Source organism: Mesoplodon densirostris, chromosome 16 (genome assembly GCF_025265405.1).
Source record: "Mesoplodon densirostris isolate mMesDen1 chromosome 16, mMesDen1 primary haplotype, whole genome shotgun sequence".
Taxonomy (NCBI): Eukaryota; Metazoa; Chordata; class Mammalia; order Artiodactyla; family Ziphiidae; genus Mesoplodon; species Mesoplodon densirostris.
This window is the reverse complement of record NC_082676.1, coordinates 65429358-65455994: the sequence shown is the minus strand read 5'-3', so window position 1 is coordinate 65455994 and position 26637 is coordinate 65429358. Positions and strand designations below refer to the sequence as shown.

Sequence of the window (26637 nt, the reverse complement as noted above, 5' to 3'; positions counted from 1 at the left end):
GGATGGCACATGGGGCTCCTTCCTGCGGGCGAGGTATTGACCGACACTCCTGTCCTTTCAGGTCCCCCGTGGGAGAGTTCCTCCTGGCGGGTGGCAGGACCAAAACCTGGCTGGTTGGGAACAAGCTTGTCACCGTGACGACGAGCGTGGGGACTGGGACCCGGTCTCTGCTGGGCCTGGACTCAGGAGAGCTGCAGGGCGGCCCAGAGTTGAGGTGACCACCTTTCTGCCCCTGCCTGCCTGGCCTTGATGGTGGCTGTCCTGAGCCCAGGCCTGCATGAGACAGTGTCATGCTGGCCTGGAGCCCGTGGAATACCTTGGTCACTCTCTGTGGGGACCCTTCTGTCCTCAGCTCTGACCCCAGCGTGCACGTGAGACAGACAAAGGAGGCACCAGCCAAGCTGGAGTCCCAGGCCGGGCAACAGGTGTGCCGTGGAGCCCGGGACCGGGTCCGTTCCATGTCTGGTGAGCCTCTGCCCACCCTGCCTCCCTCCTGGGTGCCTCTGCGAGTCCCTGTGCTCAGGAAGGTCCTGGGAGCTGAGGATCAAGGTGGCTGGCTTTAGGCCTGCTCCAGTTTATGAATAACTAGAGTGCTGTCTGTGAGCCCTTGTCACGGGGTTGGGGCATTGGCGGGACATGACCTTCTGTGCAGCTGTGGCACAAGGCCCCCTTGCCACTGGGGGCCTGTTCTCGTGGTCAGTGTTTCTTATGAGCCCTCAGCAGCCCTGGCCCTCAGCCCAGCTCACCCCTGGAGCTTTTTACTCTGCTGTAGCTGAAATGAGCTGTGGTCTGACTATGGGACAGGTGATGGGGGCCCTTCCTGCTGCCCTGGGTCCGCCAAGGCCGACACTGACACTGGAAGAGGGCCATGCCTGGGGATGGCCCAGCTGCCTCTGGGCACTAGCTCAGGGCTTGGCCAGCCCAGGCTCCAGGTGGAGCAGCCAGGCCTTGCCAGTGGCTTTTCCACTGGGCGGTGGTGGTCACCAGCCCTCCTGCTCTCCTTCTCCTCAGGGGGCCATGGCCTTCGAGTTGGTGCCTTGGATGCTCCAGCCTCCCACTTTCCTGGCAGGCCCGCCTCCCCAGGCTCACAGACTGCTCCAGCCAGCAAGCCCGAGAAGGCCTCCGCCAGTACCCAGCTCCCGGCACAGAAGGAGAAGACAAACCTGGCAGCTTACGTCCCCCTGCTGACCCAGGGCTGGGCGGAGATCTTGGTCCGGAGACCCACAGGTACCCCGGGGGTGGACCTGTGCTCTGCTGGCCTGGGCCGCTGTCAGCCCATAGTGTGGGACAGTTACATAAAGGCTCTGGACACACAGGAGCCAGTGGCAGGTAGACTGGGCCACGGGAGCAATTTGGAGGTGACTTTTTTTTTTTTTTTCCGTTACGCGGGCCTCTCACTGTTGTGGCCTCTCCCGTTGCGGAGCACAGGCTCCGGACGAGCAGGCTCAGTGGCCATGGCTCACGGGCCCAGCTGCTCCGCAGCACGTGGGATCTTCCCGGACCGGGGCATGAACCCGTGTTCCCTGCATCAGCAGGCGGACTCTCAACCACTGCGCCACCAGGAAAGCCCTGGAGGTGACTTTTGAGCCGAGTCCCCAGAGAGGAACAGTGAGGGGAGGTCCCATGGCTAAGTGAGGAGAGGGTATGTCCTGGTCTGCTCAGGCTGCCATAACGAAGCACCACAGACTGGGCAGCTTAAACAACAGAATTTATTTCTTCCCAGCCCTGGAGCCTGGAAGTGCAAGGTTAGGGTGTCAGCAAGGTTTGTTTCTCCTATGGCCTCTCTCCTTGGCTTTTAGACGGCAGTCTCCTCACTGCATCCTCACGCGGTTGTCCCTTTGTGTCTTAATCTTGTTTTAAGGATACTAGTCAGAATGGATTAGGGTCCATCCGTGCGGTTTTATTTTACCTTAATTACCGCTTTAAAGAGCCTGTTTCCAAACGCAGTCGTTTTCTGAGGTCCCAGAGGTTAGGGCTCCAACACGTGAATTTGGGGGGACACAACTCAGCCCACGACAGGGGCATTTCAGCCAAGGCCCAGAGCCTGGGAGGTATCTCAGGTGCAGTTTGGGGCCAGTGATGACCGAGTGGTGAGAGGAATTGGGTGCTGGCCCCATGGAGGCCTTGCGTGCTGGGCTGTGGGGCTGTGGGGGTCGGGGCAGGGAGAGGCTCCTTGTGTGTGTTAGCCCAGTCCTCCCGGTTCCTGTGAGGGAATGGCCGTGGGGGAGGCAGGAAACCAGGTGGGCTGAGAGGAGGTGGACTGAGGTCAGATGAGATGCTGGGATGTGAGGCTGCTCAGTGAGGAAGGTCCAGTCCAAGCGTGGTCCTCTGGGCCTGGAGTGGAGAGTGGACAGAGCCCAGAAGCCTCTCTGGGCCCCACCCAGAACCCCCCTTTGGGAAGGAGTCTTCTGCGCTGAGTTGCCTTGGCTGCTCCCCCTCTGGCCCTGAGCCTGGCTGAGCCTGTCCTGGGTGTGGGAACTGCCCTGGGGCAGCAGGTGCTGTGAGCTAAGGGCCCCTCGTGCTTGTCACTGAGGCAAGTGACCACTGGTGGCTGCTCTGACCTCAGGGCCCGGGGCAGGGGAACTGGGGGTGGGAGTGTCAGGGCAAGGCCAGGGCCGTGCCTTGCCTGGTCCCTCCACCGTCACTCCCTGGTGGAGCACGAGGCATGTTCCCTAAAGGCCAGCATGGCTGGGGCTGCCCAGGGAGGTCCGGGAGGGGATGGCTGTTCTGTTGCGCTGGGCCTGAGCCCTGAGCCCTGTGGGGTGCTGGCTGCCGCTCTGCAGGGAACACCAGCTGGCTGATGAGCCTGGAGAACCCACTCAGTCCCTTCTCCTCGGACATCAACAACACGCCCCTGCAGGAGCTGTCCAATGCCCTAATGGCCGCCGAGCGCTTCAAGGAGCGTCGCGACACGGCCCTGTACAAGTCGCTGTCCGTGCCAGCGGCCGGCTCAGCCAAGCCCCCCCCACCCCCACGCTCTAACACAGGTGAGCGCTGGCCTCTCGCCCACCTGGTGCGCCCTGTCTGATGGCAGATGCGCCTGGGGTGGGGTCCTGAGCCTTCTTGGTGCTGCCAGCCTCAGGCATTGGGAGAAGGCTGGCTGTGGGGGGCGCCCATCTCCAGAGAGCGGGGACTGCTCCTGCAGGGGCGACCTTCTTTGGAGGCGTGGTACCATGAATCGGTGGGCTCGAGGCCCTGCTCAGCTGGCCCTAATCGTGGGGTGGACACGGGCAGGGCCAAGCGAGGCCTTGGTTCCGCACCCTCCTCGGGGTGCCTGGTGCCAAGGGTTCCAGGAGGCCGCCGCACTTCTGCTTGGGTTTGGGTTTGGGTTTGGGTTTGGGTTTGGATGCGCCGAGCACACCTGAGCCTGCCTGCACCTGCCTGCGCTCTCATGGCCCTGCCCAGCTGGGCCCGTACTGTCCTTCGACCCCTGGCCTTCCCTGTGGCCAGATGACACTTAGGGGCCAAGGACCTCTACTCACGAGAAGGAGGGATGCACTGCCGCCAGATGTCCGCTCGAGCAGCTTGGAGAGCTGCGACCCGTGTGTGCCCCACCCGCCCCTCCAGCCAATCGCTGGCCCTCCCCTCTCTCTCTCTAGGCTCTGGGTCTATACAGGACTAGTGGTGCCTGTCCTCTCTGCTCGACCTGTGCATAGTCTCTCCTTCTGCTGACTGGCCGCTCACGGTTTCCCTTGCAGTGGCCTCTTTCTCCTCCCTGTACCAGTCCAGTTGCCAAGGAAAGCTGCATAGGAGCATTTCCTGGGCAGGTATTCGTGCGTCTCTTTAAGGAAAGCGGTGTTTGCTGCAGAGCACCGCTCTGCCCCCTAGATGCTGACTCGTCGTCCCTCATCCGCTCACCCCTCCATGATGGCACCTCAGCCTCTCGTCGCCCTCTGGGTGCAGGGCCCTGACTCGCATGAGGACGTCGGTGCCGAATGTGTTTGCTTTGCCAGCGGGAACCCTCACTGTCTCGCGCTTTCATGGCTGAGCTCTGTTCCTGAGCCAGACGGGCTGTCCCAGCCCCTTCTTCAGGCCTGAGGAGGTGACCTTGGGCAGCTGAACCCCAGAGGCCGACAGAGGATAGCTTTTGGGGTTCGAGCCTGGCTCTGGGGCTTGGCCGAGCTGCCCCTGCCCCGGCCTCTGGTGCTCTGACTGGCTTTGTGAACCCACAAATTGGGACATGTCTGCCTTTCATAGTAGGCTGGCCGAGGGCCTTGCAGACCAGCTTCTGGCCCTTGGCTCCCAGGCCCAGGCAGGGAGGGTGTGGCCTGCTCGGGACTCCAGCCGCTCAGGCCCTACTGCATGGGCAGGAGCCAGCTAGGAGCGTGCAGTGGCAGAGGGGCTCTCACGGGCGGCTAATGGACTGCGCGTGTGCGGGGCTGCGTGCGGGCAGCGCTAACTCCGTTGCTTCTTCTCACCCCCCTCATCCTGGCGCTGGCACAGGAAATGCCACTTGGGGGCGTCATGCTCTCTCCTAAGTGCGCCCAGCTCGGAGTTGGCCCGGACTCAGAAGGCGAGCCTCCACTCTCCAGAATGGCTCCCGAGCCTGTGTTCCCACACAGGGACTTTCCCGCTGCAGTCTTTCAACCGGGGTCAAGCAGGGAGGAGCTCTGGCTTCTCCCCAGTTCCTGAGGGCTGGTGTAGGCATGCCCTCCTCCTGAGCCGAGGCCCCGTCTCAGGCGGGGTGGGGGGCTTCCTCATGGGGGTCCAGCCTGCCCTTGCCCACCTGCCTTGCTGAAGGAGCAGAGATGGCTTCTGTGGACACTGTGGTGGGTGGGTGGGTGGGGACTAGGGGAGCCAGATGTCCTCTCATCCTGACCCCTGGGAGCCCAAGTAGGAGACACCCTATGTCAGGGCTCACACCCAGGGTGCTCCAGAGTGCCCTCCTCCAGCTGGCTCGATGGGAGGGGGTGGCCCTGCTGGAGGGCCGCTGTGCCCTCTCATGGGGGAAAAGCTGGTACCCCTGAGGCCACGTGAGCTCCTGGCGGCCGGGCCGGCACCCAGCAGCACCGTGTGTGTCTTTCCAGACTCTGCGGTAGTTCTGGAGGAGGGAAATCCAAGCGAGGCTAGTTTGCCAGTGGAGCCCCCCGAACTGGAAGACTTTGAGGCAACCCTAGGCACAGACGGGCGCTATCGGCACGCTGAAGCTTTCAGCAGGGTGAGTGCAGCCGGGGACCAGAGCCGGCCTGAGGGTCCCTGTCGGTGCTTGCCATCTGGACCTCCATGGCCAGACGGGCCTCTAGACCTCAAGCCCAGCTACTGAGAGGGAGAGGGGGGTGTCGGGTGGGAGGCGGGGGCTGAGTCAGGGGTGGGGGCAGCTGCAGGACCTCCACCTTAAGCTTTGTGGCACATCATTGATTTGATCTGAACTCTAGAAAGTTTTTCCACTGTCCCCCCCACCCCATCCCCTTGCCTTTTCTTATCTAAAAAAACAGCTAGATGTTCTACCAAGTCCCTGCTGTAAGGCAGTGTGGGGTTTTCCAGTGGTCTACCCAGGGATATAGCTTCTTATTGTTGGTATCCTTTAGTCTTTGGGGCTCTTGTCTCCTCTGCTGAGCGTGGGGCACAGGGAGGTGCTTTTGGGGGATGGGGGGACCATCATTTTGGTGCTGGGCAGCTCCATGGCCCTGGGCTGGAGGACGGGTGGGGCCTTGTTGCCTCCAGGTGGGGCCAGTGGGGCCTTTTTTTTTTTTTTTTTTTTTTTTAGTATATTGAGTTTTCATTGTTGTCTTTTTTTTTTTAATTTATTTTTGGCTGTGTTGGGTCTTCGTTGCTGTGCATGGGTTTTTCTCTAGTTGCGGCGAGCGGGGGCTACTCTTCGTTGAGGTGCGCGGGCTTCTCAATGTGGTGGCTCCTCTTGCTGTGGAGCACGGGCTCTAGGTGCGTGGGCTTCAGTAGCTGCGGCTCGCGGGCTCTAGAGCGCAGGCTCAGTAGTTATGGCGCACGGGCTTAGTTGCTCTGCGGCATGTGGGATCTTCCCAGGCGAGGGCTCGAACCTGTGTCCCCTGCATTAGCAGGGGGATTCTTAGCCACTGCGCCACTAGGGAAGTCCCCTCAGTGGTGCCTCTTGATGAAGATTTTCTTTGGATACGCTCTTTGCAGTCATCTTCGACCTCCAGCCAGGAGGAGAAGTCATTCCACGCCGAGGAGTTGGCTGCTGGGGGGATCCCCATCGAGCGGGCCGTCTCCTCTGAGGGCTCCCAGCCCTCTGTGGAGCTCGCCTTCCAGCCCTCGCAGCCCCTGAGCAAGTCAAGCTCATCGCCTGAACTACAGACCCTGCAGGACATCCTTGGTGACCCTGGGGACAAGGCTGATGTCGGCCGGCTGAGCCCTGAGGCCAAGGCCCGGTCACAGTCAGGGATCCTGGACAGGGAAGGTGCTGCCTGGTCAGCCCCAGGCGAAGAGAGCCAGGGCCAGGGTCCCACCCAGCCTGAGGGTCCCTTGTCTTCAAGCTGTCCCCGCTCCCCCGGTGGGCTGCGGCCTCGAGGCTACACTATCTCTGATTCGGCCCCGTCACGCAGGGGCAAGAGGGTGGAGAGGGACGCCTTCAAGAGCAGAGCTGGGACCTCCAATACCGAGAAGGTGCCGGGTATCAACCCTAGGTGAGCCTCGCCCTCCTGGTGGGAGTGCCTGGATGGTTCCCTGTGGGGACGTGGTGCCTAAGGGGCCCAGGGCAGAGCAGGCTGGGGTACAGGTCTGCACATCCTCTGCCCTGTGGCTGGTTGGAGCCACAGGAGAGGGTAGCTCCTTGGGTGATGAGGCTCGGGCCCTGCTGCTCTCCACGTGGGCTGTGACCGTATTGGCTGAGACCCTGGCCCTGGGCTTGTAGCTCCAAGCCCAGCCCCCATCATCTCTCTTCCCCTGCAGCTTTGTGTTCCTGCAGCTCTACCACTCACCTTTCTTCGGTGATGAGTCCAACAAGCCAATCCTTTTACCCAATGAGGTAGGCGGGCCCTCTCTCCCCTCAGGGTTCCCCTGGAGCCTGGCTGGGGGTGCACAGTGGGATGATGCCCTAGGGCTGGGCAGTGGGGGCTATAGCCCAGGCTCGTGGAGGGCTACGGCCTCAGGTCCCCACGGCAGCCTGCGGTAACCTGCCTGCGTGAGGAGAGGCCTCTCCTGGACAGGCATTGGGCTGGGGCTTGCTGGGCAGGGCTGGTGGTAGGGGACAGCCTCTGCCCTGGGCTCAGGCAGGGCTCTGTTGCTACAGTCTTTTGAGCGGTCAGTGCAGCTCCTTGACCAGATCCCATCGTATGACACACACAAGATCGCCGTCCTGTACGTGGGAGAAGGCCAGGTGAGGCTGCCAGGCTGGCAGGGGCTAGCCTGCATGCTGGGCAGAGCCGAGCATCCACCCCACCGGGGGTGGGGGTGGGGTCTGGGCCCTTGTCCTCCGCAGAGCTTGGTCACTGCAGGGCCGCTGGAGTGTCGGGTGCCCACTGAGCTTCGTGCCAGGGACCCAGGAGTGAGAGTGACAGGTAGTGTGTGAGCACGTGGTGCACGGAGTGGCGAGGACCGAGGAGGAGGAGGAGGTGGCGGGTCCAGGGAGCCTGCACAGGTGTGAGCGGCATGCTTTTCATGTCGCTGATCCGAGGGACGTGACATGGAGTGCAGACTTGGAAGAAGTGAGGGAGGCGAGCGCGCATGCAGGTTGGGGTGGCATAGTGCGCTCCTGGGCCGGCACAGAGGGGAGGGGTGCCAGGCGGGGTGTGGGCGGTGGGGGCGGGAAGCAGTGGGGCTGTGGCAGGGACTCACAGCACCCAGTGAGACAGGAGGGCCTCAGGTGGTTCCAAGCGAAGGGTTCAAGTTGACTCGACCTGAGTCTCAAAAGCACCCTCTGGCTGAGGCTGAGAACGGGCAGAGGTGGGGCAGTGGGTGGAGTGAGAGGCAGGTTGGAGGAGCAGGGACAGAGGGGTGCCGAGGGCTTTGGGTGTTTAGTGACAGGCTAGTTACGAGAGAGTGGGGGAGCGGGGTGACACACCTGGCCAGTGATGGGAATGAAGCTTCCTCGCCCTGAGTCGGGTTGATGGCAGAAGTGGGGCTGTCTTCCCAGCCACACCAGTCACTCCTCCTCTGGGTCCCCAGCAGCAATAAGCCCTTGGGGTCCTGAGAGCCAGGGAGGGGCAGCATGTGGCTGGGGGGTGGCCTGGGAGCAGGTGCCACCGTGCCCCGCTTGTCTCCCTGCAGAGCAACAGTGAGCTCGCCATCCTGTCCAATGAGCATGGCTCCTACAGGTACACGGAGTTCCTTACGGGGCTGGGCAAGCTCATCGAGCTCAAGGACTGCCAGCCGGACAAGGTGTACCTGGGCGGCCTGGACGTGTGCGGCGAGGACGGCCAGTTCACCTACTGCTGGCATGACGACATCATGCAAGGTGTGTGCCCTCCCCAGCCCGCTCCTCCTGGCTCCTGCGGGCCCTCAGGAGCCTCCGGAGAAACCTAGCGCTCCTCTCAGGGGCACTGAGGGCTGCACCCACTGCCACCTGTCCTGGCCCCCAGCCTCAGCCTGAGGAGCCCTCACTGGCATCCTGCCTGTGTTGGCGCCACCCCGCTCAGCTCCACTCCGCCCCGCAGCCGTCTTCCACATTGCCACCCTGATGCCCACCAAGGACGTGGACAAGCACCGCTGTGACAAGAAGCGCCACCTGGGCAACGACTTCGTGTCCATTGTCTACAACGACTCCGGCGAGGACTTCAAGCTCGGCACCATCAAAGTGAGCAAGGGGTCCAAAGGGCAGGTGGGCATGGATCTGGGCCCCAGGCTGGAAGCCGCATCTCTCTGGGGAAGTGCCCCCTGCTCTGTGTTGAGCAGAGATAGCGGGCTCTGCTGGGTCAGCGTTGGTGACAACACGACCTGCTTGTTGTACCCCCCTGAGGTGGCGGGCCCCCACTTGGGCCGTGTCCTCTCCTCTGATGAGGACAACACCCGTTGGTTTCCTCTTGGAGCCATGCGCTGCTGTGGGTTTTGTGCGACTGTGCTTGGCGGGTGCACGGCAGGTGGCGGGTACGCAGCATTTACTTGTAACAGCCCTGAGCCCTGTCCCCCAGTCCGTCCCTCATGTCGTCGCTCAGCGGTTGGGCTGGGTCTGGTATCACCCCCTTTCCTAGAGGAGGTCGCTGGGGCTCGAGGTCCTGCGGGGAGGAGGCAGGCTCAATGCAGGTGGCTTGTCACAGGGTGGCCACGTGTGGACGAGCTGCAAGGCCGAGTGGGCAGGTGCCTGGCGCAGCCTAGGGTTTGAGGTGCCAGCGCTCAGGGGCGTTGGGATTTATTCTGAGTGGCATTGAGCAGCCTTGGAGGAGGTCACTGAACACAGACCCCCAGGGGTTTGGGGCAGAGACTCTGGTAGAGGCAGGAGTGTCTGGGGAGGCCGAAGTGGGCCTCCTGCATTGTAGAGCTGTTGCGGGGGAGAGGGCGACGGCACATGCGCGCACACATACACACATGGATGGGAGGAAACCTCGGAGGGGCCTGAGGTGTGGGTGCTCCGTGTGCCATCCTGGGCAGCCCAGGAACTTGCAGAGCTCCACATGCTGCTCTCCGCCAACAGTGAGGCAGGTGTCTGCTGGGCAGCACGGAAGCCCTGGGCAGTGTGGAGGGATTGGGAGCTGTACGACCGTCTGGCTTATGCAGGCTGTAGGTGAGGCAGTAGAGGGGTGACAGGGTGGTGGCCCCCAGGCCAGATGAGGAGTAAGTGTGGGTGTGCAGGTGGCGGCTACACGTGCTGAGTTAGCGAGCGTCTAACCAACGGGCCTGCTGCCCTCCTGGGCTAAGTGTGGGGTGGCAGAAAGTGGCCCTTGGTGCTGGGGTGACCCCTGCTCTTGTCCGGGCAGGGCCAGTTCAACTTTGTCCACGTGATCATCACCCCACTGGACTATGAGTGCAACCTGGTGTCGCTGCAGTGCAGGAAAGGTGAGGTGCGGGGCCAGGTGGGGAGGCGCCCGGGGCTCTGAGCCCCACGTGAGTGCTGTGTCTCCCCAGACATGGAGGGCCTCGTGGACACCAGCGTGGCCAAGATCGTGTCCGACCGAAACCTGCCCTTCGTGGCCCGTCAGATGGCCCTGCACGCAAATGTGAGCAGAGGTGGCCCCTGGGAGGTGGGTGGGACAGGCCTACAGGCGCCACCTGTGCAGGGCTCACTGTTCTGCCCTCCCCACCCCAGATGGCCTCACAGGTGCACCACAGCCGCTCCAACCCCACTGACACCTATCCCTCCAAGTGGATTGCCAGGCTCCGCCACATCAAGCGGCTCCGCCACCGGGTAGGGAGGTTGGGCCGTGGGCACGCTGGGCATTGGGGGTGGGGGGCGCTCCCTCAGAGACATGACGGCTGACTGGGGGTGCTGGTATCCAGCCTGGGGAGCGTGCGTCACCCCTTCTGGACTTGCTGCCGAAGCTCCCTCTCCCTCAGATCCGTGAGGAAGCCCACTACTCAAACGCCAGCCTGCCCCTGATGCAGACTCACCCTCCCGGCCACGCCAAGGCCCCCGCGCAAGCCCCAGCTGAGCCCACGCCCACCTATGAGACAGGCCAGCGGAAGCGCCTTGTCTCCTCTGTGGATGACTTCACTGAGTTCGTGTAAGGCTGCACGGGGGCTGGTGCCTGGTCCCGCTGGGACTTCTCTGAGATGCTGAGCACATGCCTGGGCTCCCCCAGCTGTCACCTGAGCAGCCGTGCTGCCAGACTCTCCCTGCCCCCGTGAGGCACACTGGGTGGTATTTGTGCAAATAAAGTGCTGGTGTGGCCCACCTGTGCGCTTGGACACAGACACCAGAGTGGACACAGACACTGGAACGGTCAGTCAACTCATTTATTTGACTTCGTCTGTTGGGTGGAGTGGGATCAAGGCTGTAGCTTTGGCCGTGCCCACTGGAGTGGGGAGGGGGCCTGCCAGGCTGCTGTTGGGGCTTTGCCCTCAGGAAAGCCTCACACGTGCACTGTCATGCTCACCTCCCCTGGCCCGGGAGCCAGCCCCCGGGGAGAGATCTTTCCCCCTACCCACCCTAGGGCCCCGTGCCATGCACTGATGCTGCCCCTCACCCAGACCCACCAGCAGGCCTGGGCAGGGGAGGAGAATAAGGCCATGTTGGTGACAAGAATGGCCTGGGGTGGTTGTGCCCCTCCAACCGCCCTCTCTGCCCAGCACCTGCCCAAGGCCAGACTTGGAGCCAAGAAGTGGCTGTTGCTTCCCCAGCCGTGTGAGCAGGTGTCTGGGGAGGGAGGCCAGCTCTGCAGTCCCAGCCCCCCCTCAAGGTGGGTGACAGTGGGCACAGGCTGTTTCAGCCACCAGGCCCCTTGGCCCTATTGAAAAATAAAGCGACGTACAAAAATATATACATTTTAACCCCACATAAATTACTGACAGACAATAGACACACAGCGGCAGCTGGAGGTGAATGCACTCAGCAGGGGGACAGAGGAGGTAATAATTTAGGGGGGAGGATGACAGGAGGTGCAGGTTCCATCCCCCATAGCCTGGATCCTTAGCAAGGGGGAGATGTCTGCCCAGGAGGTGGGGCCGGGCACAGCCCGCTGTACCTGAGGACTTGGGAAATAAATTAGCATCTCAGAGGCCGGGCACTCAGTCCAATACTGTTGTGTCCTCCCACAGGGAACTGGGGAGGGGACCCTGGGTCCTAGCTGGCCACGCGGCCTCTTTAAAGTGCTGAAGCCCACAGAGAGACACAGACAAATGCTGCCTGCTCTCTGGGGGACCTGCGTGCAGCTGTTCTGCCTGGCCCGAAACCTTGAGGGTGGCAGAAGGTAATAATACTGAGTGGTGTCTGCTCTGGCTCTGAGGGGCCAGAGTGAAGCCACAGGCCCACCCCAGAGAAGAGGCATGAGCCCAGATCCCCTGGGGCTAAATGCTGCTGGGGTGGATCTTGTTCTTGGCCCGCAGAGATGCCCTGCTGGGGCCTGTAGCCAAGCCAACGCCTCCACTGACCCGGACAAGGCTGCTGGGCAGGACTGGCCTCAGGCCTGGGGAGGGGCTAGGAGAAGGTGAGGCTGTGGGCCCCCTGCTCCTGCGGCCATGCAGGCTCTGAAGCCGCTGCTCCAGCTGGTAGACATCCTCCGTGGCCTGGTTGAGTCGGTCAAACTGGGCGAGTAGGGCCTCAAACACGGCTTGGAGACGGGAGGGCTCAGGCTCGGGCTCCCCTCGGGGCCCTGGCCGGCCCAAGCCCACGCTCAGCCCATCCAGCTGGCTGGAGGAGGTGGAGGGGCGGGAGGCGTCGGAGCCTCCGCTGGGTGGGGGCACATCCGGAGAAGACTTGGAGCCCCTGGATGAGCGGGAGGGCAGGGGCTCCATCCCTTCAAAGCGGACTTTGTGGCGGAACTGGGGGCGGCACAGGGGCTCGGTCAGTCCGGCTGCGCCCTGGGCTCAGCTGGGCCCAGGGTGCGTCCCTCTCCCCCCCACTGGGCCGTACCCACCTCCTTGACTTTGCTGAAGCCCATCCAGAGGCGCAGCCGGCGCAAGAACAGTTCCACCATCTCGTAGTCCTGCGGCTCCCAAGCTGGGCGGTACAGCTCCCCACGCAGAGCGTGGTACCGCCACCGCAGGAGGACTGCCCCCAGCCTCAGGGCACCCCACAGCCGCAGGGCCCAGAGCCCCGTGCACAGCACAGGGGACAGGCGCCAGGACTCCGCAGGGCACAGGGCAGGACCCCCAGCCCCGGGGCACAGCACCAGGAGGGCCCGGGCAGCACTCCGAAGTGAGTCCACGCAGGAGGAGACCAACTGTGGGGAAGGTGGCATGAGTGAGGCGCGGCCTGGGCTAAGCCACCCTCTCCGATGGCCCCACTGGCACCTACCAGGACAGCCAGTTGCGCGTAGGCCACGGCGAGCACCACCAGGCCTAAGGCCGCCCCCACGAGCTCTGGCAGGGCCCGGCACAGCGTCTTGCCGAAAACCGACCACTGGCGTACAAAGCGCAGCTGCTGGGCAGCCTGTGGACAGAGGGCGTCAGCCGACCGACCCCGCCAGCGCCGGCTCACCCCGGCACACTGGCCCAACACTCACCTTGACCAAAAGCAGGAAGAGCAGCGAGGCGGTCAGGCCGCGGGCCACGGCGCTCAACTGTGCCACCTGCTCGAAGCTGGTAAAGCGGCGTGGGCGGCCACGCAGGAAGCGGGTCCACTGGCGGTCAGCGGCGCCCAGCTGGGCCAGGCGCACCAGCGCTGCGGCCGCCGTCAGCGCCACCAGCAGCCACCGCGCCCAGGTCCCAGGCCGCGTGGCGCGTGCACGCCCTTCCCTGCGCCAGGCGCGCATCTCAGCCGCAGAGAAGTACACAGCGAACAGCAGCAGGCTCACCTGTGGGGTCGGGGTCGGGGAGGGGTCAGGACCGGGGCGGGGCCATCCGGACCCGGGGCGGGGCCATCCGGACCCGGGGCGGGGCCGGGGCGGGGCCTACCGAGGTGAGTAGCGGCAGCGAGAGGCCGGAGCTAAGGAGCCGGAGCGCGAACGGGCGGACGCTGAGCGCCGCTACGGCGTGTCCGGCCGCCGGGAACTCCAGGCGCAGCGTGACGGCGGCGTGCAGCCCCACCGCCGGGCTGTAGTGCGTGAGCTCCACGAACACTGCACGGCTCCTGCGCGGAGGGCCCGGAGTCAGACGGGGTGGAAAGGAAGGGGACGCGCCAGGAGAAGCCAATGGGTTCGCAGAAGAGGCTTGGGGGCAGGTGTTGAGGGGAGGGTGAGGCGTGGGGCTGCAGGCGGGCTCTCTGGGCTCCTTCAGGGGATGATCGGAAGCAGCGGAAGCTGGGCGTGGGAGTGAGCCGGCCCGCAGATGTGACCGATGTGCACAGTGGGCGGGGGTCGGGAGGGGGCTGAGGGCAGGGCGCCCACCTGTTGTCGATCCAGTTGTGCAGCTGCAGGAAGCCCAGCTGCGCGCGGCTCTCTTCCAGGCTGGGCCCCAGCTCCTGCACGTAGCCCCCGCTGTCATACACGGCGCAGGAGCCCCAGTACCAGACGCTGCCAGGGAGGAGGACAGTGTCAGAGCCGGCACCATGCAGAACCTGGGAGTGGGCTGGAACGAGGGGCTCCTCTGGGGAGCTCCCCCTGCCCCCTGGGCACCCTGACCTGCCCTCCGTGCTCACCCCAGCAGGTCCGGCGCCGAGTAGGCCCACATCTCAGAGCCGTTGTGGGCAGCACTCCCCCAGCCAATGCCGTAGTCGCTGGTGCTGAAGCCACCTGAGGCTGCTAAGCACGTAGGGGCCCTTGAGCCAGGCGGGTCCGGGCAGAGCGCTGAAAGCAGAGGGCTGGGGAATGAGCCCGGCCAAACCAGGAGCACTGACTGTTCACCAGCCTCCTAGGCTGAGCTCCATGGGACCTCACCGAACCCTCCCAGCAACCCAGAAGACAGATGTCACTGTCTCACCTACACATCGAGACACTGAGGTCACCCAGCTAAGGAAGTTGGAACCAGACCCTGGCCAAAGACTTCTCTTTGGAAAAAAGGATGGGTAAGTGCCAGGGTGCCCCTCCCCAGCTCACCTTCCTGTAGCCGCACCTGCCGCAGTCGTGGGGGCCCCAGCTCTGGTCTGGACGGGTTCCCGTGGATGTAGGGGAGCAGCACGTGGGACATCCACGGCCAGAACTCATCAGACCTGACCACACCAGACAGAGTCACATGCTCCATCCTTCAGCTTCCGGTGCCCCCACCAGAGGTCAAGAGGCCCAGACAGCATTGCTACTGCAGTCCCGGCCCAGCCAGGGGGAGGCGGCCAGTGCTACCCCAGGGGACGAGGCACAACCTGGTTCCTCAGCCTGGGCTTCCTGACACTCAGGAGCCAGTAACACTATTGTGGGGCTGTCCTGGTCACGTAGGGTGTTGAGCAGTATCTGTGGTCTCTACCCATTGTCAGCAACACCCACTCCAGTTCTGACAACCGAAAATGTATCGAGGTACACTTCCCAATATCTCCTAGGGGCTGGGTTGGACCAAGGGTGGGATCAAGGTGGACCCTGGTCAGCATCAGCACCACCCTGGCCAAGAAGACAGACCTGTGCCTGAATATCGGGGCGTCCATACCGGGTGATGGCCAGGAAGGCCTGGCTGTCCAGCTCCTGCTTGATGGCACTCTGCAGGCGGTAGGCATGGTCGTGGCACGAGGTGTCCCCATAGTTGGCCAGCAGCGTCACCAGCAGGAAGAACATGTATACCAGAAGGCCCTGGGGGGCAGGGATGACCCGGAGTCAGCCGAACCCAGCCTGCCCCCCGCCCCACCCGTGACAGAGCAGGGCTTCCGGACGCTGGGCAGCAAAGTGCCCACAGCCAGGGGGCCTTGTGCTAAGAGCCAGGCCTGGGGGCAGACGTGGTCCGTGAAGGCCAAGGAGCCGCACCAGGGCCCAGTGAGGCCAGGAAGGAGCAGGCATTTGAGTTGGGCAGGATGGGCCAGGAGGTGATGGGAGGGAGTTGGGGCGGGGGCTGCAGAGCCCTATACCACCTGCTAAAGGGCCTTTGGTGGTCAGAAAGAGGGTGCAGGTGAGGTTTTTGAGAAAGGCAGGACCTCCTGGAAGATGCTGCCCTGGCCAGGAGGCCAGAGAGGCAGGGCAGGCGCTGGCTGCGTGGCCTGAGCTCACCCTCAGCATCCTGTGCAGCCTCTTAACCTTTCGGGCTTCCTCCTTTGCCAGGAAGAGCGCAAAGCCGTGGGGCGGCCGCACGCGGGGTACACGCTCGCTCACGGGCGTCACTGCCGGGCTTTCCACCAGCGTATCATCCTCATCAGGGTGCAGCCGCTTGGCCACCAGCGAGAAATACAGAGCTTCCAGCAGGACCTGGACCAGGGCTGGCATCAGAGGGGCCCGTGGGTGCCAGAGGCTGGCAGCCTGGCCCCCCTGCATCCCACTTACCTTGAGTGGCTCCCAGCAGAGGAACGAAGCCAGGAAGCTGGAGCTGCTTGAGAGGAGCCACATGACAGACACGCTGGGGGGGAAGCCAGCGCCGACCCACCCTGACACCCCCACGGCCACAGCCACCAGGAGCAGGCTGAGCCCGTGGGCCAGGGGCGCACACCAGGCCGGCAGCAGTCGCTTCCGCAGACCCTCCACCAGCCCTGGGGAGGCAGACACAGACAGGTCACCAGCAGCGCAGAGGAAGGGGTGGGGAGGGCCAACCTGGGGACTCGGGAGCGCACCTGTCCTGGACAACTCTGCCGGCTGGGGCTGTTCCCATGTCAGGCTCGGGCTGGGCAGCCCCCTCTCCCCTGGCAGCATCAGCGTCTGATTCCTCTCACCAGGGGCACTGCACCTGAGGCACAGGCAGAGGGGAGCAGCCAGCACTCACCTGTTGGCCCACATGCCACCCAAGGCGCGGCCAGCCCACCTCTCTGGGCCTGTGCATTCCCTTCTCCTGGTCCATGGAGAGAGAGGACACTGCCACAAGCCAGGTAGAGATGGTGCTGGAGGCCAGAACAGCACTGGTCACTCTGGGGAGGGACCAGGTCACCTCCTCGGGGACCCGGTCCTCACCTCACATCGCTGTGACCTGTTGCCCCTCCGTCCTGCCACCGCTCCAGCAGCCATCGCCCCCCACAGCGTCACCATCCAGCCTCCAGCCTTGTCCCCCAGCCTGATCTCTATGCCAGCAAACCAGGCCTCCCTGTACACGAAACCCAAGACCGGCTTCTGGACAAGGAAACGTACGTGTATCTTTCACATGCCGAGCTGCCTGTCTCTCCCGGCGCCACCCGACCTGACTTTCCGGGCTCCAGAGCTGCTACAGAGAGAGGGCAGCTACGGGAGCCGGAGCAGAGAGGAGAGAGAGGGAGAAAGAAAAGAGGGAAGCAAGATGGTGACAGCCACGAACTGGGGACAAAGTGCACACACTTAGCGGCGGGTCTGCACAGCTGTGCCCTGAAGAGAATGGGCCTCCAGACATGCCTGCTGCTGAGTGGTGGCGAACCTTTCTGGTTTTGTGCATCTCCCAGGGAATAAAAGGCATTATGGCTTCTGGAGGTGGGACAGCCCAGAGAGAACAGACATGAATACACAGGACACAATTTTTTCTTGAAATGGACTTTTCTGATTATAAAAGTAGCATAAATTATTTGTAGAAAGTAGATTTCCATCATGCAAGGAACAGTAGTGTTAATAGTTATTTCTAGTCCTTTTTCTCTACGTGTGTTTATATTTTACATGCAGATAGAAACAAGTCGTATTGGGATCAGTGGTTCAGCTAGAATACATAGAGTTTGACACTTGACTCTAAGGTGCAGGAGAGCAAAGGCTATGTCTGATTGGGTTCACTGATTCCTTCGGTCACAACCAGCATGACGTTCCCTAACTAGATGCCAGGCCCTGCTCTACGCACTGAGAGACAAGAGCACAGTCCGTGTGCGTGTCATGTGCACGTGCTGGTGGGGGAAGCAGAGAGAAAGCATAAGCGAAGCAGGGGAGGACATGGAGACAGAGGCCTGTTTCTGCCCTGCACGAGCACGCGCCCACATTCCCATGCCTTTTACATTATTTACACGGGGCAGGAAGGAAGGCTCTGATCAGGAAGTATCTGAGAGGAGACCTGAAGGAAGTAGAACATGAGGCTCCTGTCTTGGGAAGAACCCTCCAGACAGAGGGAGCAGCAAATATAAAAGATGAGGACAGAAGAGCAAGGGAAGCCATAGCCAAAGGAAGTGGGTGACGGAGGTGGCAGGAGAGGGACAGGGAGGGGGTGGGGCCAGATCAGGTGTGGTTGGGGGAGCATCATGAGGACTGTGCAGCAGGCCACCTGCGGGATGGCCCCAGTGATGCTTTCCTCCTAACCAAGAGGATACTGTGGAAATGACTGTGTGTGAATAAGGGGCTGGGCCACAAAGGACACTATGGCTTCCACCTCGTTCTCCTGGACCACTCACTTTGGTCGCCATGTTGTGAGGACGCTCAAGCAGCCTAGTGCTGAGGTCCAGATGGGGAAGAGCTGAGGCCTCCCACCAACAGCCCGTACCAATGTGCCCCCCTCCCCACCCCAGGAGGGCAGTGGCAGGGTCTGCTGCAGGGAGAAGGAAGGTGAGCTGTAAGGGAGGAACAGGACTCTGCTGAGTCAACCTTGGAATGGTCCAGGCAGAGGATGATGTTTGGATGGAAGGTACAAGGGCAGGTGAAGAGAAGGTCAGATTCCGAATCTGGAAAGTAGCAGACAGCATCTGTTAAAGGCTCGTGTGAGGAAGTACTTCAAAAGAGAAGAATCAAGAATGAATCCAAGAGTTTTGTCTTGGTCAGTCCAAGAGTGCACCTGCCCTTTCCTGAGACATCTCGTGTTGCTGTGCGAGTCTGTGCTGCCCTGGACACTCATGTGGAGAAGTTGCTTACTGACAGGTGGATGTCTGGACCTGGGTGTCAGGGAGGGCTCTGGGCTGGAGATGGTGGGGTGGTCAGCTGCTAATTACTATCAGGGCTTCCTCATAGCATAGGTTTCCAAATTGATTGGCAATTCCTTCATTAAAATTCCATCATGGCATGGTTATCTGTCTTCGTTAAACGAATTGAGAAGCTTTACCTTTTTCTCTGTGTTCTGGGAAAGTTTGTGTATCTCAGTAATTGTTGGATGCTTGAAAATTAGAAGAGTTAAAAGGAATGGAAATATGGATATTAAAATAGATACAGATGAGAAAAGAGGTATGAGATAATTCTATGTGAATCTTTGTTACTAAATTGGAAACCAGCCAAGAAGTTGAGACATTCTTAAAAACATAAAACTGAAGGGAATTCCCTGGCGGTCCAGTGGTTAGGACTCAGCACTTTCACTGCCAGGGCCCAGGTTCAATCCCTGGTCAGAGAACTAAGATCCCACAAGCCCCACCGTGCGGCCAAAAAAAAAGAAAAGAGAAGAAAAACCATGAAATTGAAATAGTGTCGAAAGGAAAAACATTAGCTATTTAAAAGCCTGCAACGACCCCGCGTCACGGCAGGTCCTGCCAGCCTCACACTGGTGACGTTTTGTTACTCAAACATCCCTCCCTCCTGCCACCCTAAAGGGAACACTGGCTGGGCCCTGGTGTCCCCACGAGGTCTTTCAACAGATGAGGGATTCTGAGGCCTAACAACTTCGCCCCAGCCCCACACTGGCTGGACAGCACGAGGGCAGGCCCAGACAGGGAGCAGGGTTACTTGGCTGGGCTCCCTGCTACCCACGACCCGCAGGAGCTGGGCACTCACAGGCCAGCGAGCAGGTCCGTTTCTCCTTGAGTGTCCTGGGTGGGGGCCAGGCTGCCAGCCCCTTCGGCCAGGATCTGCCGGATCAGGTCTTCATCTGGAGGGAGCAAAATGTGTCAGCCCTGGAGCCTTCCTGGGGGGAGCTGGGGGACACCACCCTCCCCACCCCTGCTCACCCACCTGAAGCTGAGAAGTATTTGGCAGGTGAGGAGGGGCTGACCAGGGAGAGACTGTCATCCTCTGGGCCCGGCGTGCGGCCCATCCGGCCCCGGGCCAGCCGCTGCAGGGTGCTGCCCATGACGGACGGGTCACTCAGCAAGTCTGGCCAACTGAGGGTGCCTTCGCTGGATGGCCAGCACACCAGGCTGCAGGCGACAGGTCAGCAAGGGGAGCCCGGAAGACGCGTCTGCACACATACCCAACCCAAGTCCCGTCACACATGGACATGCGGGGCTGCTGAGCAAACACTCCCGGGACAGCCCCACGACACACGGACGAGGACACGTGACGCGGCACATGCGAGGCGCAGCTGACCTACAGGAGAAACGGCTCACGCTTCCTCTAGGGACCCCCACCTTTTAGAATCCTCCACAAATAAGTCGTGTTTCATTTGTCCAGCAAAGGCCTGTTGAGAAGCACAGAGGAAACCTGATTCCAGGCTGCCCAGAACACGACCCCATCCGGGCAGGCCCTGGGGAGCCCGCACCTCAGCACCGAGTCCCGGGAAGGCAAGTATGGAGCTGTCCAGCACAGATGAGTCCAGGTAGCTGTCCATGTCCAGCGCCTGCGGCCCTGCTGGTGTGGGGCTTGGGCCCCCGGCCACCTGCAGGAGAGGCAGGCGGTCAGTGGGAGGCAGCTTGGGCCCCTGCTGTGGGGAGGCATGCTCGCTCCTGGCAGGCAGAGTCTAGAGCAGTGATGTCCTGGAGAATGTTCTAGATGCACACATTCTACACCTACACTGTCCATCACAGGAACCACTCGCCACATGCCAATACAGAACACCTGAAGTGTGGCTGGTATAATGGAGAAGCTGAAGTTTTCATTTTATCTAATTTTAATCAACTTAAATATAAACAGCCAGGGACTTCCCTGGTGGCACAGTGGTTAAGAATCCGCCTGCCAATGCAGGGGACACGGGTTCAATCCCTGGTCCGGGAAGATCCCACATGCCTCAGAGCAACTAAGCCTGTGCACCACAACTACTGAGCCTGTGCTCTAGAGCCCATGAGCCACAACTACTGAGCCCGCGTGCCACAACTACTGAAGCTTGCACGCCTAGAGCCCATGCTCCGCAACAAGAGAAGCCACTGCCATGAGAAGCCCATGGACCAAAACGAAGAGTAGCCCCCATTCGCTGCAACTAGAGAAAGCCTATGCACAGCAATGAAGACCCAACGCAGCCAAAAAGAAAAAAATACACACACACACACACACACACACACACACACGTATAAAAACAGCCACATATGGGAAATTCCCTGGCAGTCTACTGGTTAGGACTCCGTGCTTCCACTGCAGAGGGCGTGGGTTTGATCCCTATTCGGGAAACTAAGATCCTGCATGCCCTGTGGCATGGCCAAAAATTAAACCGCCCCCCTCCGCCCCCCCTCAGAAAAACCCAGCCACATACAGCTAAGGATGTTCATTCTGGGTTCCTGGGGGAAATGCCACTTGTCATGGTGTATGACCCCTTCTTATGAGACATGGGCATCAGCCAGTTCCCTAGCCAGTCCTGTTTGCTTCCGTGGTGTCAGCAGTGACCCCTGTTCACTCCTGATCCTGACACCCTGCATCTCTCCCCTGGCTCCTGACCCCTCTCTGGCTGCCATACTGAACAGCACAGCCCTCAGCAGGGGCAGCCATGCCCATGCTCCAGGAGCCCCACCCACCTTGCTCCGGGACATCCGGAAGAGGAACAGGATGGCCAGGTAGATGGGGTAGACAACCAGGCTGGACACCAGGCCGACGGCGATGGTGTCGATGCTCAGTGGGATCAGACTGGACGCAGGCCCCACACTGTGGCAGGAGAGGAGAGATGGGGCCGGCTTGGGGGGTGGGGCAGGAGGGGTTGGGGGTTGGGCAGAGGGAGGGCATGCTGACCCCCACAGCACCCACCTGTAGGTAGCATCTCCCACGGCACCGTACCACACGGCGTTGGCACCCAGGAAGAGGCAGATGAGGAGGACGCAGCACGTGGCTCGCTGGACACGTGTAAAGCGGCTCCGAGGTGGCCGGTCCCACATGGAGAGCCAGACATGTTTGTCAAAGAAGCCGCGCTGCAGTTCGGCCACCAGGAGGCGCTGGAACCGCTGCAGGGCCACATCACCTGGGCGGGGACAGGAGGGCTTCAGGAGATCCCAGGGCCAGGCGCCCCAGCCCCCCACCCCCACCCTATGGCCCGCCACCGGGGCAGGGCCTTACTTGCCGCCAGCACCTCCTTCTCCACCAGGCCCCCGTTGGCCTCTGTCTCCACTGACAGCCAGTCGTTGACCAGGAAGAAGGTGCTGCGGGCATTCTGCAGGTCCCTGACGATGACGTGCTGCAGGAACCAGGCGGGGCTCAGCCCTGCAGAGGGGAGGGGCAGGGCAGTCAGGGCTGGGTGGGCAGCAGCGGGGTGGGGGCGGCAGCAGCGGGGCCCCCAGACCTTTGTTGTCATGCCACACACGGATCTTCCACACACTGCCCAGGCTGTGTGGGGTGGCAATCTGGAAGATGTCCAGGCTATTGCGGTGGAAGGCTCCATCCCCATCCAGGTGCCGGTGGCCGCTGCGGCTGTCCGCCCCGTACAGCATGATGCCCACATGAGCTGTGGTCCCTGGAGGATGGAGGGACAGGGGGCAGGACTCTGGGTTTGCCGCCCACCAGACACTGACCCCGGGCGAGTCTGCCCTGACAACCTTCCTTTGACAGGCACAGGCAGCCCTCGCCCTGCGGCTCTAATACAAACGGATCTCAGTCGCCTCAAACCATTAAATGAATGGCCCCCAGTGACACAATTCAAATGCCAGTTGTGGTGGTGCCTTAACTGCGAGTAACAGCGTGGAACGTGAAGGTGGCTGCCAGTCTTCAGTCCGCTACACAAGGGATGCATGTCCTGATGGGTGACGTCACCTCTCCCAGAGGCTGCTGGTGACCAGTCACCATACACCTCTCAGTCCCCTCACGGACCACCAAGTGCACAGCAGTGTTGCCCCATGTCCCCAGTGATAAACCTACACGACGTTTTATAAAAGTGCGTCATCAACGCAGAGGACCAGAAAAAAATTTAAAAACTAAAAATAAAAGAGAGGGACTTCCTTGGTGGCGCAGTAGTTGAGAATCCACCTGCCAATGCAGAGGACACAGGTTTGAGCCCTGGGCCAGGAAGATCCCACATGCCATGGAGCAACTAAGCCCGTGTGCCACAACTACTGAGCCCGCGTGCTGCAACTACTGAAGCCTGCACACCTAGAGCCCATGCTCCACAAGAGAAGCCACCACAGTGAGAAAGAAGCCCACCCACTGCAATGAAGAGTAGACCCCCGCTCACTTCAACTAGACAAAGCCTGCGCAAGCAGCAACGAAGACCCAACGCAGCCAAAAAAAATTAAAAAAATAAAAGAGAGAACCCGGTGACAAAGATGAAAGCACAGCAAAGAAATGAAAAATGATACCAAGGAAGCGAACTTTGCATCAAAGGCAAACACACGACTAAAGAAACAGCCGACCACGGGGCCACTGTCGCTGCCCCAGGGGCTCTGGAGAGGCCGTTGATGACAGCAAACTCACCAACATGAGTGAGAGCAATGGTTGTGACAAAAAGGATGAAGACGTCACATAGCAATGGATGCCGGCAAAAACTTCACGTGGAAAGAACTCTCAGAGGTACTTCACGGTGAGGAGAGCACGACAAGAGGTCGGCAGCAAAGTGTCCGCTGGCCGAGGCACAAAGATGCCCCCTCAGGTGGCAATTACAGATGAGAAGGCAAGCGCTGCTCAAACTACTCTTGGTAAGTTTCCCACAAAGAAATAAGGCACTTTAGTTCTCAGCGTCTAACGCTTTGTTACACTGTACTAACTCCACATCATCACGTTTCTTTCCACATTTTTAACCAAAATTCAAGAGATTTTGATGTCTTGAAAACAATCTTTTCACCAGGACGACTTATTACCATTTAATAATCATTTCCCACACCAATCGTCAGGCTGTTCCACCCGGCTGCGCACGTCAGCAGCTGCCCACAGGGACTACGAGCCCACTGCGTGCCCACAGGTCGCTGTGCAGATGAACGAGCTGCTGCCTGGCATAGCCATGGTGACCCAAACCCCTGCTGGAAGCCACCCCTCTATTACAAGAGTCCCCATCAGGAAGGCGGCCCCCCTCACCTGAGCCCCGGCCCCAGCCGGTCTTGACCAGGATCTCATACTTGAAGCGACCCCCCTTCCCGCAGAACGGGATGACGCGGACCCGGCTGACGTCCAGCTGGTCCAGCTTACGCAGGATCACAGCCGTGACCGCGTAGGTCACCAGGCACACAGTGCACGTCAGCAGGACGATGTAGTTCACACTTGAGGCTGGCTCCTAGGGAGACAGAGCCATCAGGCCCCAGGGGCGCAGCCCAGCCCTCACCTGCTCAGGGCGGAGCCGGGGCTCCCCAGCAGTCCAAGGATGCAGCACCACTCACGGGGAAGATGAAGTGGACATGGCTGGGAGGCACAAAGAGACTGGCACCGAAGGCAGTGAGGTGGCGGGTGAGGCACACAGCCTGGCTGGGCGAGGTCTCCTCTAGGGGCACAAGGCCCTCCGTCCGCCATGCCATCTCCTTCTCGCTGAAGTACTGGCAGAGGGACGTGTACAGACCCACGGACACCTCCAGTGCTGACCATCGGAAGTGGCTGGTCAGGTTCAGGTAGTAGCTCGCGCCCAGATCTCTGGTCCTGGGAGAATTGGGGGTATCATGGCCAGACCTGGCCTGGCCCGCTCCCCAAACCCCATGGGGAGCCCTCGGGCCCTGGCACGTACGGATCCGATCATGTCCACCTGCCCTCAGAGACCAGCCCCACCCCGCCAACAAGTCCCACTGCTCCCAGGTCCAGGGCAGGACGTGCTCACCCCGGGGCGATGAAGAAGGTGTAAGGCCTGTGATCATTGCCTGCCAGGACCTCCGGGCTGATCCTCCTGCTGGCGGAGCAGTTGTGCTCATTGGGCCAGGGCATAGCGTGCAGGTAGGCGGCCAGGTAGGGCTCAGGCTCCTCCGGCAGGTAGTGCTCTGCAGGTGGCATGTGCAGGCTCAGACCCCTGCCCGGGCAGCTCACACACCCCAGGGGACAACCCCGGAAGCCCTCCCCAGCTGCCCCGCTGCCCTCCAGTGAGGCCCCCAGGGCTCCACGAAGCAGGAGACTTTACCAAAGGCCACGAGTTGGGGGTGCCCATGAGAAATACCTGTTCACCTGGCCACCCCACTGCCCCACACAGGCTGGGCCACAGGAGGGAAGAGGAGGCCGCCCACCGAGGGCCCCACCATGCCACGCACCGTTCAGCACCATGAAAGTAAGCTGCAGGTGAAGCCCAGCCTCGGGGTTGCTGTTCTCGGGGGTGACCACGACACTGACTGAGGCCTGGGGCTGGACGATGGCGGAGCCAGCAGGGATGCGGTGACCCTGGGCAGCCTGGTCTGAGTTGTTGGGCACCTTCACGGTGATGGCGCGCTCTGAGGCCAGCTGCCCAATGGGGATCTGGGTGCCGGCCTGTGTCTGGAAAGCCATGGACGCCACCTTGGTGGAGACAGTGTAGTTGCTGATGTAGCCAAAGGGGAAGGGGTTGGAGTCGACAAGGAGGATGAGTTGCACCACATCACTGAGGTTGGACAGGGCCCCGCTGAAGGCTGCAGGAATGGAGAAATGGCAGCCAGGGCCCGAGGCGTCGCCCTGGCACAACAGACTCAGTGGATCCGAGCGCTTGCCCTGTGCCACTATCTCTTCACCCGCCAGGGTCAGGGGCTCCTCGTTGAGCACACGGGAGCGCATGAGGATGCCCATGAGGGCTGATGAGAGCTGGTAGGCCCTGGACGCCACCAGTAGCGACGGCGGCTCTGCCCCCAGCTCCGAGGGCTGTGGGCCCTGCACGTCCAAGGTGGCCAGGTGGATGAGGTCGCCTACGGATAGGAGAGATTAAGGGGAGAAGTGGGGGGAGGGGTCATGGGGAAAGGTCGGGGGGAGAGGCCCGGTTGGGGGAGAGGTCTGGTGGGGGGATAGGTGGCGGAGAGGTTGGGGGAGAGGTTGCGGGGAGAGGTCTGGTGGGGGGCAGAGATTAGAAGGGAGGTAGAGGTGGGGGAGAGGTCCAGGGAGCAGCAGGCGCCCACACCTGTGATGTTGAGGATGCTGTCGGCAATGGCAGTGGGCGTCCCGGTGCCCGCAGCGGTCTCAGCCTGCAGGATGCGCATCATGCCCTCTAGCTTGTGCAGTGTCTTCTTCAGGCACGAGCGGCACACGAATTCCCAGCTGGACACCTGCAGGGAGCCCATCACCATGTCCAGCCCCACTCCAGCCCAGCTGACCCAGGCCAGGTGGGGGCCACTCAGCAGCAGCTCCCCCTGCCACTTCTGCCCCTCAGCCCAGCTTGGCTCCGTCATGCTCGCTGTGTTCTTGGAGCAGTCTCTGTGACAGCGGCCTCCCCACCTCTGTGGAGCCGTTCCAAACCACCTTTCATGTTGCAGCTGGAAAATCCATGCCAAACACGGCTACACCCATGGGCATCTCTGCCAGGAGCCCTTCAGTGGCTCTTCCCCACACACAGGCAGAGTTCAAGGTAACGTGGCCCCACTGGCCACTCCGGCCACGCACACAGCCAAGTAAGCCATGTCACAGACAGGGCGACCCCCACCCAGAAGAGCTTCCCCTCCCTTCTCCTCCACAAGGCCTGGGCAGCAATCCCCTGCCACCCTGAGCACAGTCCCCCCCGCCGTCAAGACAGAGCCCAGCCCTACCCGGTTGCTGAGTCCTAGGCGAGGGTGGCAGGGTCAGGTGTAACCACAGGCCCACAGGTAAGAGCACAGAACAGCCTCGCCCACCCCCACACCTGGGCCTTGTGCCCTGGACCCCTGCAGGGTCACCCTGGGGGGCACCCGTGGCTCACACTGGGACAGCTGAGAACAGGCACGTGGACACACAGACTTGGCTAGGAAAGGAGCTCTCGGGTCGTCAGGGTTGGGGGTCCAGGGCTGCCGCAGGGCCTGTGTCTCATCCTACCGTGCACTGGGCCAGGGCGGCCGCAACCTGCTGGATGTCGTCCACGGTGTTGACCCGCAGGGAGACCAGGGTCTCAGTGATGTTCTTGCGTATCTGGGCGCGCAGCTGCCGCCTGGGGTCTGACTCTGCCGCCATGGCCAGGGCCTGCTCGTACTGCAGGCACAGGGGAGCCATCAGCAGGAGATGGGCAGCCCCGCCCAGAGTGCAGGCCAGCCAAGGGCAGGCATCTCGGCCGCTGGCTAACACCAGTGGCGACTCGAGCCCTGTGTCAAGG

At 61.6% G+C, this 26637-nt stretch overlaps 2 protein-coding genes across 22 annotated transcripts in view; one reads left to right on the top strand and one right to left on the bottom strand.

Moving 5' to 3' along the window:
* TSC2 (TSC complex subunit 2) overlaps positions 1–10779 on the top strand; it is a 37954-nt gene extending 27175 nt beyond the window's left edge. For 9 of the 18 annotated variants that reach the window (XM_060079114.1, XM_060079123.1, XM_060079122.1 and 6 more), the window contains 15 exons: positions 62–214; positions 353–465; positions 1012–1227; positions 2784–2987; positions 3699–3767; positions 5028–5158; positions 6103–6602; positions 6868–6943; positions 7208–7294; positions 8185–8371; positions 8571–8710; positions 9828–9906; positions 9976–10067; positions 10157–10255; positions 10405–10779. In XM_060079114.1, the coding sequence (XP_059935097.1) occupies positions 62–214; positions 353–465; positions 1012–1227; positions 2784–2987; positions 3699–3767; positions 5028–5158; positions 6103–6602; positions 6868–6943; positions 7208–7294; positions 8185–8371; positions 8571–8710; positions 9828–9906; positions 9976–10067; positions 10157–10255; positions 10405–10575 (2317 nt within the window). In that variant the 3' untranslated portion in view covers positions 10576–10779. The remainder of the gene's footprint in view (positions 1–61; positions 215–352; positions 466–1011; positions 1228–2783; positions 2988–3698; positions 3768–5027; positions 5159–6102; positions 6603–6867; positions 6944–7207; positions 7295–8184; positions 8372–8570; positions 8711–9827; positions 9907–9975; positions 10068–10156; positions 10256–10404) is intronic. The other 9 variants (XM_060079130.1, XM_060079129.1, XM_060079128.1 and 6 more) reach the window with 1 other exon arrangement.
* A 10-nt stretch (positions 10780–10789) lies between these two features.
* PKD1 (polycystin 1, transient receptor potential channel interacting) overlaps positions 10790–26637 on the bottom strand; it is a 48162-nt gene continuing 32314 nt past the window's right edge. Inside the window, exons 21-46 of one of the 4 annotated variants that reach the window (XM_060079107.1) lie at positions 26364–26516; positions 25480–25624; positions 24650–25270; positions 24229–24385; positions 23801–24053; positions 23502–23697; positions 21781–21951; positions 21558–21701; positions 21252–21462; positions 21026–21152; positions 19843–19959; positions 19712–19761; positions 19317–19501; positions 19140–19233; positions 16124–16236; positions 15840–16042; positions 15570–15764; positions 15019–15158; positions 14481–14593; positions 14084–14231; positions 13833–13958; positions 13402–13576; positions 13011–13301; positions 12803–12937; positions 12423–12728; positions 10790–12327 (exon numbers count right to left, since the gene is read on the bottom strand). In XM_060079107.1, the coding sequence (XP_059935090.1) occupies positions 11854–12327; positions 12423–12728; positions 12803–12937; positions 13011–13301; positions 13402–13576; positions 13833–13958; positions 14084–14231; positions 14481–14593; positions 15019–15158; positions 15570–15764; positions 15840–16042; positions 16124–16236; positions 19140–19233; positions 19317–19501; positions 19712–19761; positions 19843–19959; positions 21026–21152; positions 21252–21462; positions 21558–21701; positions 21781–21951; positions 23502–23697; positions 23801–24053; positions 24229–24385; positions 24650–25270; positions 25480–25624; positions 26364–26516 (5043 nt within the window). In that variant the 3' untranslated portion in view covers positions 10790–11853. The other 3 variants (XM_060079108.1, XM_060079109.1, XM_060079110.1) reach the window with 3 other exon arrangements.